The sequence below is a fragment of the Suncus etruscus genome, chromosome 6 (genome assembly GCF_024139225.1).
Source record: "Suncus etruscus isolate mSunEtr1 chromosome 6, mSunEtr1.pri.cur, whole genome shotgun sequence".
NCBI classification, from domain to species: domain Eukaryota; kingdom Metazoa; phylum Chordata; class Mammalia; order Eulipotyphla; family Soricidae; genus Suncus; species Suncus etruscus.
The window spans coordinates 51387894-51402506 of NC_064853.1; the positions used below are offsets into that span (position 1 = coordinate 51387894).

Sequence of the window (14613 nt, forward strand, 5' to 3'; positions counted from 1 at the left end):
CAGAAAATTAATCTGACAAAGTGAAGACTTTCAGGGTTTAACATTAAAAGTATTTCCAAACTTGTTCACATGTTCAGAGAAAGTCGTTTCACTGTTGGTGAGGATAGGCTGACCCTGCATAAGGGCAATTGTTAGAAAAAAATGCCACGAGTAGCATATTTCAGGCAACAGTGCATTGCTAATTGTTCATTTTAGCATGGTGTCTACTGCCTGTGTGATCGAATTTGATTGTCCCAAGTGACTTTTAATTGTATTTATCTTGCATGCCCTTAGTGACTATGTGGTCATGTGGAGCCATTTAATATTAGAACTGATGGGATCAGAATAATAGTACAGCAGTTAAGCCCTTATATGTAGCTTACTAGTTTTATCTCCCCTGAGCACCACTGGAAGCAACTCCAGAGAACAAAGCTAAGAAATACCATCAAGTTTGAGTGCAGAATTCTGAAAAATTAAAATTAAGACTGATGTTGGCAGCATATCTATGGGAGTGGTTCCCTGATTCCCCCTGTACTGCTTATAAATCCCAAGGAATTCCTGCCGAAATAAAATAACATAAAATAAAATAAAATAAAGTATTGTTAACAGAGATTCTTGGAGTGATAGCATTTTGGTTAGTAAAATAAAGAAATTCTGTCTAAGCTAGTGCCTAACTTGAAAATTCAGGTTCTTGCTCCCAGTCAGCTAAGATTGATTGTAGAGGACAAGGTGATCTGATTCAGTAGACATTTTATTTGAGGAGGGGCCACAGCAATAGTACAGAGGGTATAGTGCTTGCCTTACAAGTAGCTGACCTGGGTTCATTTCCTGGCATTCCATATGATCCCAAATTCCAGCCAGAAGTAATCCCTGAGTACAGAGCCAGGAGTAACACTGAGCATCACCAGATAAGGCAACAAAACAAAACAAAATTTTATTTATGGGCAGGGAAGCTGGGGAACCCAAGTAAGAAGCTTGGAAAAGGCAAAAATTTAAAAAATCACCCCTTTGTATTCTCTCTCTCTCTCTCTCTCTCTCTCTCTCTCTCTCTCTCTCTCTCTCTCTCTCTCTCTCTCTCTCTCTTTCCCTCCCCCTTTCTCTCCCCCTCCCCCCTCTCACACCGGGTGGTTCTCAGGGGTTACTCAGGGTGTACTCCTGGCTCTTTGCTCAGAAATCGCTCCTAGAAGAGCGGAGTGATAGCATGGAGGTAGGGCGTTTGCCTTGCATGCAGGACAGTGGTTCAAATCCCGACATCCCAGAGCCTGCCAGGAGCGATTTCTGAGCTTAGAGCTAGGAGTAACCCCTGAGCGTTGACAGGTGTGACCCAAAAACCAAAAACCAAAAAAAGGAAAAAGAAAAAAAAAAAAAGAAAAGAAATTGCTCCTGTCAGGCACGAGAGGTGGGGGGGTGGGTACCATATGGAATGCCGGGGTTCAAACCGCCTTTGGTCCTGGGTCGGCCTCTTGTAAGGCAAATGCCTTACCACTGTGCTATCTCTTTGAGCCCTCTTTGTATTCTCTTCATTAATGGGGGGTAGTGGTAGAGAGCTCTCTGTATTGTATTAAGACAAGCAAGATAATGGGGCTGGGAAAGAGTAGAACGTTTTAGATTTTAGAGAAGACTCATTCTCCTGAATTTTTTCACTGGGGTTGTTCTATTTCTAATCTCAGCCTCTGTTGCTATGTCAATATTTCCCTCCCGTCCCTATATTGCTATACCCAAATGACCACTCTGGGAGGACCCAACCTTGACCAGTGGGAGTGGGAGATGGGTCTGGAACCACGTTCATTGTATTTACTTTTTCTCTGCTTATTTTTATGGAAGAGGAAAAGTCAGCACTTCGACCTTGTGGTTCCTTTTTTTTTTGTTTGTCCTTTTCGTACAAAGGGATCCTCCCAGCTTTGGGGAGCGTTGGAACGCTCCTTCTCAGAATAAAAGCAACACTTAACTGGTCTGTACCGTCCTAGAAGCGCTGCTACTCCTTCGTATAATCAGACAAAGGCTTGGCAGAACAGATGGGAGTTTGCATTGAGGTCAAGTGACTTCGGCAGACCAAAGGTGATCAAGTTCCAGAGCCTCCCACCGCCGCAAGCCCCTTCCTTTCCCCCTACACCCAGGGTTCTGATCCCCTCCAGGGTCCCTAGAACAGCGAGAAACGGGCCACGCCCTTGGCCTGTTAGGGCTGAGTGTTAGGTTATGATGTCACAGCACAGGTGGCCTGTGAGCGTCACGCTTGAATGCCCAGTGCAGGACACTTGCAGGACGGGCTGAGGCTTTGTCCATCACAAAGCTTAGAGCATTTTAGGTGACGACACGGGGTGCGGGAAGGAGGCCAGGTCCTCCGAGTGCCGCCCTTGGGGAGTGATGCGGGGCTCACATGGCCCACCAAGGAGTGGAATCCAGGCGTCCCACTGTGGAATCCTTCCCCACCGCCAGAGAGGACCAGAGGACCAGGGACCCGCCCTCCCCGCCTCGCCCCGCCCTTTTCCCTAGGGATGAGGGAGCAGAAAGGGAACCGGCGGTCAAACCCCCGGCCGGGACCCGGGCCTCACCTGAGGAGACCGCCCCCGCCCCCGCCCCCGCCCCCTCCGCATTGTCCTCCGCCGACAGCCAGGACTACATGTCCCGAAGTGCTCCGGGGCCCCTCGGGGAGGGGCGGGGCCGCCGGGCACGTGCCGCCGCCCTCGGCCAATGAGGAGCGCCCGTGGGGGCGTCACGTGGCTCTGTTTGGCGCTTTTGTGCGCGCCCGGGTCTGTTGGTGCTGAGTGTGGCCAGGCGGCTCGGACCGAGCAGGTGGGTCCGGCCGGGGCTGCGGCGGGCGAGCCGCGGAGGGAGGGCGGGCGGGCGGGGTCGCGCCGTGGGGGCAGCACCCCTCCTCCCTCCCGCCTGGAGGGCCACAGGCGGGCGGGCGGGCCGGGGTCGCCTCGCTTTTGTGTGTGCGTGTGTGTGAGGGGCTCGGGCGGAGCCTGCTTTGTCCGCGCTCCCGAGGGGCGCGGCCGGGACGCCGCGTGTGAGCCCTCAGGGTGCCGTCGAGGAGACAATAGGGGGCGTGGGCCCTCGTCGCCTCGCCCGTGCGAACGCCATTGTCTGAGGGGCAGGGGCGGCGCCCCCCGGGGAGCTAACGAACGGCCGGAGGAGACCCGCCTGCTCGCTGTGCCCGCCTCAGGGTACTCGCGGTCCGGTCCCCACGAGGCGCTCTCCTCGCTTCGCGGGCAGCTGTGGAAGACGGAGCCGGGGCGACGGCGAGGCCACCTGCCGAGCTCGCTCGCTCGCCCGCCCGCCCGCTCGCTCTCCCGCCTAGCTGCGGCGCGCGGGGGGGAGCGCCCGTGAGGTGTGTGTTGTTTTTTTGGCGGGAGTTGGGGGGGCGGCTTTGGCGCGCCCGGAGCCCGGAGTTACCCGGATCAGACCGTTGGCCCCGCCCCTCCGTGCAGTCCCACGCGCGCGGCCTCTGGGTGTTGTGAGTTCCGGGCAGATTCGAAAAGGCGCGGGGAGGAAGGGGCGGGGCCTGGGGCCGGAGCGCTGAGTCTCTTCTGATAGGCTGGAGGCTGCTGCCGCTTTTTTTTTCCTCTCTCGCCCCGACCGAGGGACACGCCCATCCTGGGTTCGCAGTTGCGTCTCAAGCTCTGCCCTGGTTTTTTGTTTTTTTAGGTTTCTGTTCTTTCCAGCTGTTGGAATCCCATCGTGCTCCTTTTCTTTTTTTTTTTTTGTCTTAGCCGGAGATATAAAGTTATGACTTGTAAAAATGTGAACGGAGAATGTAGAATTTTTTTTCGTACCATTAAGACAGCAAAATTGATCAATAAACTAGAGGTTTTATTTAGTCATTTTTTTTCTCCCCCCCCCCACTGAGGACCTTAAGCCCCCAAGAACAATAGAAGTGTGTCGCATTATTGGTTAATTTTACCCTGGGCGTTTTGTTTTTCCATGATGGCAGTCACAGACAAAGCAGGGGTGGGTATTTCATTTGCACAATGAATTGTAGGCTGTATTAAGATGGCTCCGGGTCTCACTATTGAGTTGAATATTACAATATCTTCTCACTGTTTGGGGGCGGGTTGGGGGTGTGATCTTGTGACTGAGGAATTCGAGAGTTTTCTGAAGGAGCAAGCTCAGCTTTTTAAAATGTGGGGTTTTTTTTTTAATTCATATCTACCAGTGTTTCAATGGTTATAGATTTTTATTATTTTCTTGGGACGTCTTAATTCCAGAGTAGGAATTTTTTTCCACACTGATCAATTGGATGTCATGTGAGGTCCCTTTGTGTTGATATAGAAGTACAAGGAAATTTATTGCATGCTTTTGAAAATCATTTTCAGGCTTCCTTGCCAGTGGATTGAATAGATAACACTGCCAGTCTCTTATCTTCTGTTCATCATGGCTTCTTCTGGTAGGTAATCAATTTGGAAATGCTGAAATTGTGATGGGTTTATGATACCACAATAGAAGATAGGTCAGGTCTTAAGCTTTTTTTTTGACACCTGTGTTTGGGTCTTTTTTTTTTTTATCTATTATGAATTAAAGAAGAAAAAGGGTTATCACTCGATTGCGTTGAGAGCTCATAATTGTTTCATTATTAGATTTTTTGGTTTGGTCTAAAGCAAAATTGTAGAGATTTGCACAAGCTTTTCTTTTGTTCATGAAAGGGATTGTCAAATACTGACGTCTTCAGAATAGTATTTATCCAGAATTGTTCAGCTTTGTTTCTCTGGGAAGTGGTATTTAATTAGTCTCTTGGCAACCAATACTGCTTCTTCACTAGCCCTAAAATTGTTATATGAAATTAAATTTGGTTTTTAGAAAATTAAAGAGCAGTTTATTTTAAAGAGACCCCACCCACTACTTTCATATTCTAAAAACATTTAAAATATGATCAACTCTAGATATCCAGGTGAAAGAATTGGAGAAACGTGCCTCTGGCCAGGCTTTTGAGCTGATTCTTAGCCCTCGATCAAAAGAATCTGTCCCTGAATTCCCCCTTTCTCCCCCAAAGAAGAAGGATCTTTCTCTGGAGGAAATTCAGAAGAAATTAGAAGCTGCAGAAGAAAGACGCAAGGTAATCACAGTTTACACAAAATAACATTTTAAATGTAATAATGCAAATCAATTTTATTAAGCGTAGGTAGACCATGATCATAACTGAGAGTCAAATATGCCAGTGGCTGCAAAAAATACAATACTATCGTTTATTGATTGCCTGCTTGCATAGACTCCTTTGCTTACAGTTTTCTCTTTAGTAGAGTAAAGTAGGTGTTTTCTGAGGTAGATATTTGAAAATGATCTTCGGAATGTTCCTTTTTCTAAAGCCATCTAGCTTGTTAAGTGTTGGAATCAGAATTCAAGCTCAGGTTATGTCTGAAACCAAGTTAATGCGTCATCTTTTCTTAGAAAAGTAGATGTGTTGGTGGATGATCTTTTGTTATGTCTTTAGGTTTGGGAGCCGGGGGTATTTTGTTTTTTTGGTTTTTTTTTGGATTGGAATATGATTTGTTTTTATAAGTGTGCCCAAAAAAGAATTTATTTGTGTTTTTTTTGGGTTATTTCTGGTGATGCTCGGGGTGCTCCTTGTCTGGTGCTCATGGGCCAATGCTATGCCAGGGATCAAATGAACCTCTTCATTTATTTGAGCTCTCTGGCCCAATAAGCTATTTTAAATCAAATGGCATCTTTTATCTAACAATTCTATTATAAATAACTAATCTAAAACAATAGCAAATACATTTTCTTAAAAAATTGAAAATTGGGGGTGGAGTGATAGCACAGCGGTAGGGCATTTGCCTTGCATGCAGCTGACTCAGGATGACCCAGGGGACTATATGGTCCCCTGAGCCAGGAGCGATTTCTGAGTGCATAGCCAGGAGTAACCCCTGAGCATCATCGGGTGTGGCACAAAAAACAAAACAAAAAAGAAAAAATTGAGACTTGCAGAAGTTTATAAATTGAAAACTAATAATATTGTCCTGGGGCCAGAGAAATAGCACAGCGGTAAGGTGTTTGCCTTGCACGCAGCCGACAGTCCATGACGACAGTGGTTCAAATCCCATTTAGTCCCCCTGAGCCTGCCAGGATCGATTTCTGAGCACAGCCAGAAGTAACCCCTGAGTGCTGCCTGATGTGACCCAAAAACAAACAAACAAAAATATTGTCCTGATTCCCATAAATAACCACTGTTATTATTTTGGTGTGCTGGAGAGATAGCACAGCTGCGTTTGCCTTGCAAGCAGCCGATCCAGAACCTAAGGTGGTTGGTTCAAATCCTGGCGTCCCATAAGGTGTCGTCGTCTCCCCCACCCCACCCCCTGTGCCTGCCAGGAGCTATTTCTGAGCAGATAGCCAGGAGTAACGGTGTGGCCCAAAAAACAAAAAAAAAATTTTTTTTTGATGTAATTCCTTCGATGCAACATTATTCTACTCATTAAGAACTTAAATTCTCCTGGCCGGAGAGATAGCATGGAGGTAAGGCGTTTGCCTTTCATGCAAAAGTTTATCAGTTCGAATCCTGGCATCCCCCGAGCCTTGCCAGTAGCGATTTCTGAGCATGAAGCCAGAAGTAAGCCCTGAGCACTGCCGGGTATGACCCAAAAACCAAAAAAAAAAAAGAACTTAACAAATTCTCATTTAGTTCCCCTTTCAATAACCCTGATTAAGGTGAGTGGGTTTGATTTTAAAATTGGGTAAAACTAAGGCACATGAGGGTGAAGTAGTAATATGACCTACACAGAAAGAGCATTGTAAAGTTTTCTAGTATGCACATATGTATCATTAGGCTTGTTAAACTGCTGTTAAGAGCTGTACACCCATTCGGTGTCACGTGGGTATGTGCACTGTCAGACCAGGTCTCATCTCCCAGAAGGAGCAGCAATGTCTGCTGATGTATTGAAGTTAAAGCTTATAGAAGTGAATCAAAGCAGAAATCAAAGGAGTTTTCTTTCTTTTTTTTCCTTTTTTGGTCTTTGGGTCATACCTGGCAGCACTCGGGTTACTCTATGCTCAGAAATTGCTCCTGGCATGCCCAGGGGACCATATGGGATGCTGGGATTCGAACCACCGACCTTCTGCATGTAAAGCATATGCCTTACCTCCACGCTATCTCTCCAGCCCCCAAAGGAGTTTTCTTACATTCACCTTCATCCTGTAATCATCAGCCTTCACTTTACATAGGAACTGGTGAAATACAGTGAAACTCTTGCTATGGTGGGGATTTTTCAAGTAATTAACAGCTAGTGGCAGATATCTAAGATTTTCCATGATTCCAAGCACATCTGGATCTGTTTGGGAGCAAGCTATTCTGATTATGTTGAAGGAGGTAGCTACGTTGTGGTCACAGCTACAGTTGTAGGGAAGTTAATGAAGCTTGCATAGAGAATAATATCTTTTGGTTCCAATATCATAATCTGGAAGCTTAATATAAATTGTCTATCATAGTGTGTGGTTTTTTTTTTTTTTTGGTTTTTGGGCCACACCCTGTGACGCTCAGGGGTTACTCCTGGCTATGCGCTCAGAAGTTGCTCCTGGCTTCTTGGGGGACCATATGGGGCACCGGGGGATCGAACCGAGGTCCGTCCTAGGCTAGCGCAGGCAAGGCAGGCACCTTACGTCCAGCGCCACCGCCCGGCCCCTCATAGTGTGTTTTGATCAATGTAATTATATACTTTATAATGACCTTATTTCTTTTTTTTTTTTTTTTTTGGTTTTTGGGCCACACCCGTTTGACGCTCAGGGGTTACTCCTGGCTATGTGCTCAGAAATCGCCCCTGGCTTGGGGGGACCATATGGGACGCCGGGGGATCGAACAGCGGTCCGTTCCTTGGCTAGCGCTTGTAAGGCAGACACCTTACCTCCAGCGCCACCTTCCCGGCCCCATAATGACCTTATTTCTTTGGCTATCTTTTGATGTTAGACAAAACTTTAAAATCAAATTCCATTTTTTGGTGTGTCACCTGAATACCATTAGTAAATCTTAAGAGATTTACTGGGCAAGTATGGATAATTTATCACAGTAAATACAAATACCATTCATTATTTTTATGGTATTTTTTTTTTTGATAGAGATAACTCAGACCCTAAGTCAGCATTATCTAAAGAGTTCTAATTGTGTGCCACTTTTCAGCCTTCCCAACCTCTGCAGCTTTTACTAATACTGAATACCTTTCAGAGCCTAGCCTGTTAAACTTTTTTTCAGTCCCATGAAGCTGAAGTCTTAAAGCAGCTTGCTGAGAAACGAGAGCATGAGAAAGAAGTGCTTCAGAAAGCGATAGAAGAGAACAACAACTTTAGTAAAATGGCTGAAGAGAAACTGACCCACAAAATGGAAGCCAACAAAGAAAACCGAGAGGCACAGATGGCTGCCAAACTGGAACGTTTGCGAGAGAAGGTGGGTGTCGCTTCCTTACTTCTAGGGGTGGGTGTTGCATCCTTCTTTTTTTTTGGGGGGGGGCCACACCTGTTTGATGCTCAGGGGTTGGGTTACTCCTGGCTAAGAGCTCAGAAATTGCCCCTGGCTTGGGGGGACCATATGGGATGCCGGGGGATTGAACCACAGTCCTTCCTTGGCTAGCCTTTGCAAGGCAGACACCTTACCTCTAGCACCACCTCACCGGCCCATATTGTATCCTTCTAAGTTAGGTATCTACCAACATTGTGACATGAAATGAACCAATGGCCTTACCAAAGGTGTTTGGTGTCTTTATTAACAATTTTGATATCAGTGAGTGAGATCTTACTTTAAAATAAGAATGGAATTTAGTCAGTGATTTTTCAGCATAAAAGTTCTTCAGAAGAGTACTGATAGATTCATTAAGGTTCCAAGACCTCCAGTTCACAGCAAGTTCAAAGATGATGTTTTTAGGTCTGAGATTGTTGCCCTGCAGTTGAGCACTGGTCTTGCTTGTATGAGGCCCTGGGTTCAATCTCTAGCAAAGCAGAAGAAAAGCAACAGAAATGCAGCTGTCTTATAGCTCCATGTCATTCCCTTGACTGATGATGGCTAAGGCTGCATCAGTCCTCTTTGAGGTGTGACTGAGCGAGCTTTTATTTGACTAATACACAATTTCTTTGCAGGACAAGCATGTTGAAGAAGTAAGGAAGAATAAAGAATCCAAAGATCCTGCTGATGAGACAGAAGCTGACTAATTTGTTCTAAAAACTGACTTTTCTCCCCCTCCCCTTCCTAAATATCCAAAGACTGTACTGGCCAGTGTCATTTTATTTTTGCCCTCCTGACAAATAATTCTAGAAGCTGATGTAGGACTGTATAGGTAGATCAGACTGTATGATGTTGTTTTAGGGGATAAGGGGAGAAACAAAAAGTGTTTTACTCTTTTTCTAAAGTGTTGAAGTCTTTCTAATGTAGCTATTTTTCTTGTTGCATCTTTTCTACTTCAGTACACTTGGTGTACTGAGTTAATGGCTAGTACTGTATTGGCTCTGTGAAAACATGTTTGTGAAGAGTATGTAGTGGCTTCTTTCAAATTGTTAGATGCTGAATATGTTCACTTTTAAATCCCAATTCCGTCCCAATTTTACCAGATGCTACTGTACTTGAATGGTTAATAAAGCTGCACAGTGCTGTTGGTGGTGAGTTCTTTCTGTGCTGTCAGGTAATAGACAGTCCTGTTTATTTATTCCTGATAGGTTTCTGCCTGGCAGAAACACCCAATCCACACAACACTGCAAATTCTCTGCCCTAGGAGTTTCTCATTCCAGAGTTGTTTTACATTGTCTTCTCTCACAATCATCACTTTGTTGTGATGCCTTGGCCCAGATCAGCTGTTGTGATAGTCTTTCAGATGTTTTATTTGCAAACAAACATTTTTTTGTTCCCCTGTGCCTGTAAAAAGACAAATTATGGACACAAATAGTAACTAGGGAGCAGTTTAGACAAAATCTGAGTATCAGTAAGAGATACATGAAACATTTTGGGGGCCAGACCATATGGTCCCTGAGCACTGCCAGCTATGGCCCCAAACAACCAAAATTTGTTTTTGAGTGGGGGCCAGAAAGATAGCACAGCACCTAGGGCATTTGCCTTGCATGTTTCTGACCCGGGCTCAATCCCTCGCATCCCATATAGTCCCTGAGTGCTGCCATATATGACTCCCTCCACCCGCCAATTTTTTCTGAGGAACTGGAGCCCATAGTATAGCATATAGGTTGCTTGCCTTAAATGTAGCCGATCCAGGTTCAGTCCCTGATATCCCATATGATCTCCCCAAGCAACACCAGGAGTAACCCCAGAGTATCACTTGACGGGTTATATCTGACAATTACATCATATTCCAGAAGCCAAAATGTTCCTTGTCAGAAAGTATTGTCTCAATTCAGGGAAATCCTTTAGCCAATTTCTTGTACTTTGAATTAGCCCTAAATACATATAAGATTATTTGCTTCCTCATGCTCTCAGGAGACACCACACCTATGGTGAGAGAGTTTGCAGGATATTTGCTGATACTACAGGGGTCTTTATTTGGGTTCTACCACACTTTGGCCATAGGTGGCAGTGTTGGGAGGAACCATGTGGTGGTTGGAAATGGAATCTAGGCTTCTGGCATACAATTTCTGCACTCCTGTACTCCAGCCCCTTGAATAATCTACCTGGCCGTATCAAATTCATTTTAAGGATAAAATGAGAACAGCCAGAGTAGCCCCTGAGTATGTTTAGGTATGGCCCAAACACCAAGATAGGTTATTACCAGGTGAGGTAGACAGCCTAAGCAAGTATGTGTGGAGCCCTAAGTTTGATCTGAGACTCTACATTACTCCACCCTCCTCCACCTCTCTGCACTGCTGTGTGTGTCTCTAGTAAGCTCTGAGCACAATTAGGGAGGTGTACTCCTCCCTAAGAGGAAAAAGAAGCTCATTGCCTGCTTGGAGAGGGACCTTAGAAGAGAGCATGATAGCTCAGTCACTGTTGTTCCTGCCTGGAAGCAAGGATAACTACTGATAATGCATGGGTCTTTAAATCTAGTGCTGCCTGCCCACACAAGTAGAACTATCCTCACACCTCTGTGCTTAGGCCACCCCAGTGTGAAAGGGCCTGGGATCTTAGAAAAAGTGGCTTAGAAAGCAGATGGGGCCATAAATTTAAAACCTGATGCTACACAGCCACCAAACTACAGTCTGGGTACGTGGAGAAGGGAAGAACAATAATTAGGGTAAATAGGAACAAGAAAACATTGAGCTTAATACAAATTCAGACAACAAAATGGAATAAGTTTGTGTGCAGGAACTCACTGTACCTTAACTCCTTAACATTTCACCCACGATACATTGCATTAGTAGGATGACACCTGTGAGAATCTATAGAACGGAGTAGCTGGGACTATAGCATTGAAGATGGAAATTCGGAGTAATGACGCTGGGTATCCAACAGAGGGTAGTAGGCTTTAATGCATATCAGGGAAGGGACTCAGATCCAGAAAAATGCAAGTGAATATTGAAAATGCACTGAGGGAGGATGCACCAGTGATTACTAAACCTGTAGTAACCCTAAATTAGGATCAAAAGTCATCAGGAGAGAGCTCAAAAGTCTCTAAAGCATATGCTTTGCATATAGAAATCCCAAGTTCTATTCTGATACCACATGGTACTCGGAACACTACTAGAGCCACCTCCTAATCATATTGAATGTGACCCAAACCCAAAATTGAATTATTCTAAGTGCCTACGTCATAGACTCAGACTGAAGGCATGTTTGAACCCCAAAGAAGGCCTGACTCCTGTTTTTTATTTTGGGGATGGGGTCACCCCCAGTGCTCAGGGGTTACTCCTGGCTCTATGCTCAGAGATAGCTCATGGCAGGCTTGGGGGACCATATGGGATGCCAGGATTCGAACCACCGTCCTTCAGCGTCTAAGACAAACACCCTACTGCTGTGCTATCTCTCCAGCCCTTGTGACTCCTGTTTTGCTTTGAAGAAACACTTAGTCTTAGGTCTCTGCTCTCTAAGCTTCCCTGAATTGAGACAATACTTTATTTATTATTTATTTTGGGTTTTTTGGGCCACACCTGTTTGATGCTCAGGGGTTACTCCTCGCTAAGCACTCAGAAATCACCCCTGGCTTAGGGGGACCATATGGGACCCCGGGGGGATCGAACCATGGTCCTTCCTTGGCTAGCGCTTGCAAGGCAGACACCTTACCTCTAGCGCCACCTTGCCTCGCCGGCCCTGACACAATACTTTCTGACAAAGAACATTTTGGCTTTTAGAATGTGATGTAATTGTCAGTTACAACCCAAGTCAAATGATTCTTCAGAAAATAAAGTTTCCGGGGCCGGAGAGATAGCATGGAGGTAAGGCGTTTGCCTTTCATGCAGAAGGTCATCGGTTCGAATCCCGGTGTCCCATATGGTCCCCCGTGCCTGCCAGGAGCAATTTCTGAGCATGGAGCCAGGAGTAACCCCTGAGCACTGCCGGGTGTGACCCAAAAACCACAAAAAAAAAAAATAAAAAAAATAAAGTTTCCTTAATTTCATAGGAACTGCTATAGGACAGTTCTATAAATAGCTGCTCAGAGAAGGTGCCTTAGTTACTGACAGCTCAAATTCCCTCTTAATATTCTGAGCAATTCCCTTATGCCCCAGGTTCACCTAGTGGTGTCCTTCACAAGGACCTTGAAGATCTATTGGTCCTCACCCCATTCACCAGAGAAGGGGTTTCCTTCTCTCTCCACTATTCTCCCTGGTAAGAGTTCTCCCAGGGATGTTCTGGTGTTCCAGGATAATCTGCCCTGCCAGGCACTGAGCACAGTGGACTGAACCTTGCTGGGCAGTTTTCCTCTTTGCAGACATCAAATTGAGTGTCCTGGAAGTTTCCATCTAAGAGTAAGACTAATCTTTGATGTTTGCAGATCCTGGGGACAAGGGACCATGGGTCATTAGTTACTGAAGATTTCTCTGAGAGCCAAATGCAGGCCCAGAAGTATCACTGCTGCTCAAGTCTCTCCTATCTGAATCACATCCCTCTCCTATCTACATCACATCCCTTCATTCAGGTCCAATGTGGTCTAGGGTCACTGTGTCAGAGGCACCTCTGACAGTGACAGGGAAACATGATAGATATTACTAGGGACTCATGTAAACTTTAAGACTGGTGTTATTATATAATTTTTGTTTTTAATATATTTTGGGGGTTTAGGGTCACATAGCAGTGCCCAGGACTTACTCCTGGCTCTGTGCTCAGGGATCATTCCTGGCAGGCTCAGGGAACTCAGGGGTGCTAGGAATCGAACCTGGGTTTTCTGCATGCAAGACAAGTGCCTTACCCACTATATTATCTCTGACCCCTTTTCTGACCTGCTTTAGACAGGCGCCCACATTTGGAAAACTTTGGTGTGATATCTGAGACACTCTTAAGAAGCAATGGCAGCTATGGTGGGGGTGTAGAATGCTGCCCTCTCTGGCCCTGTCTGGTGAACAAGCAGAAACAGGTTGGAAAAGGGACCCCAGGTAGAAGATTGGCCAGATGTCATGGCTCCACCCCAGCACCACAGTGGGGACAGAGCTACTGAGTGACCTCTGGACTCAAGTTTCCCCCTCATGGCAAGAGCCTCTGTATTTCCTGATAATGGAGAAGGGGAGGCTACCCACTAAACTTGAGTGCTTGTGAGGGACGCTTTTGCAGCCAAGCCCAGTGGTACTTAGGGCTTACTCCTTATTCTGTGCTCCAAGATCACTCCTAAGCTTGGGACTGTATATTGTGCCAAGGTTGTTCAGCTGCATGCATGACAAGCATGCTATCTCTCCAGTCCTCTCCATTAAGGTTCTGAAGTGCTCTCACACTTTATGTCATAGAGCAGCTAACAACTATCTGCATGATATTTATGCCCAGAACTATGCTATATGAAGTATCCCATTTCACAGACTGTAAAGAAGGCATCAGAGACAGATGTTCCCAGAGGCATAATTGGGGGTATTATAATGAGATATAGAACCTAAGTCCTCAGCCCTGAGCAATGTTGCAAGTCTTCTTGTATCCCAAATATCACCATGCAATGAGTCTCATTACAAACCTGTCCCCAGCCAGAATAGAAGGGCCCCAAGAGCAGGAACGAAAACCTACTCTGTTCTTCCCTGGATCTCAGCACAGACACCAAGCTTGGCACAAAGGGTTAATAAATTCATGCTGGATTAGATCTGAGAGGACCACTCTGTTGTTCTGCCGTGGGGCACCTACTTTATCTTTGTCCTGAGTGGACCTTAAATGTAGTGACTGGTATTCTAAGCAAAGGAGGCCTTTGTACTAGCTTTGAAGATCGGCCCCGGAGAGATGTTCAGGCTTTAAAGGTGTGGCTAGATCTGAAGGCAGACCGAGTTTGTTCACAAGCATGCTGTCTTCTGTCATGCTGCGTGTTACATTTTTAAATAAGATGACAATTCCACTTGAAAATTTGATTTCAGATTTATTGTGAAGTCTGGGGGATCTGGCAACCCTGGTTTCTATCCATCCAGATGCTGTTAGTAGGCTCTGGCAGCTGCTGCCCCCTTGCGGGAACATGTGCGCTCTGCAGTTCTCCATTCTCCATCTTTCCGAGAGGGATCCCTGGCATTGAACTGGCAGTTTCTGGCAAGGATGACAGCAGCAGCAGCAGCAGCCTGCCACGCTTCCTTAGGTCAAAAATCCAATTCAAAAATATATAT

At 45.8% G+C, this 14613-nt stretch overlaps 1 protein-coding gene across 5 annotated transcripts in view; it reads left to right on the top strand.

Annotated features, from left to right (window-relative positions):
* Window positions 1–9545, top strand: part of STMN1 (stathmin 1) — a 41641-nt gene extending 32096 nt beyond the window's left edge. The window contains exons 1-5 of one of the 5 annotated variants that reach the window (XM_049775100.1): window positions 2726–2772; window positions 4296–4366; window positions 4860–5032; window positions 8159–8350; window positions 9037–9545. In XM_049775100.1, coding sequence (XP_049631057.1) covers window positions 4354–4366; window positions 4860–5032; window positions 8159–8350; window positions 9037–9108 — 450 coding nt within the window. In that variant the 5' untranslated portion in view covers window positions 2726–2772; window positions 4296–4353 and the 3' untranslated portion in view covers window positions 9109–9545. Of the gene's footprint in view, window positions 1–2725; window positions 2773–3811; window positions 3931–4080; window positions 4104–4295; window positions 4367–4859; window positions 5033–8158; window positions 8385–8582; window positions 8616–9036 lie in introns of those variants that run through there. The other 4 variants (XM_049775101.1, XM_049775102.1, XM_049775103.1 and 1 more) reach the window with 4 other exon arrangements.
* The last annotated feature ends 5068 nt before the right edge of the window (window positions 9546–14613 follow it).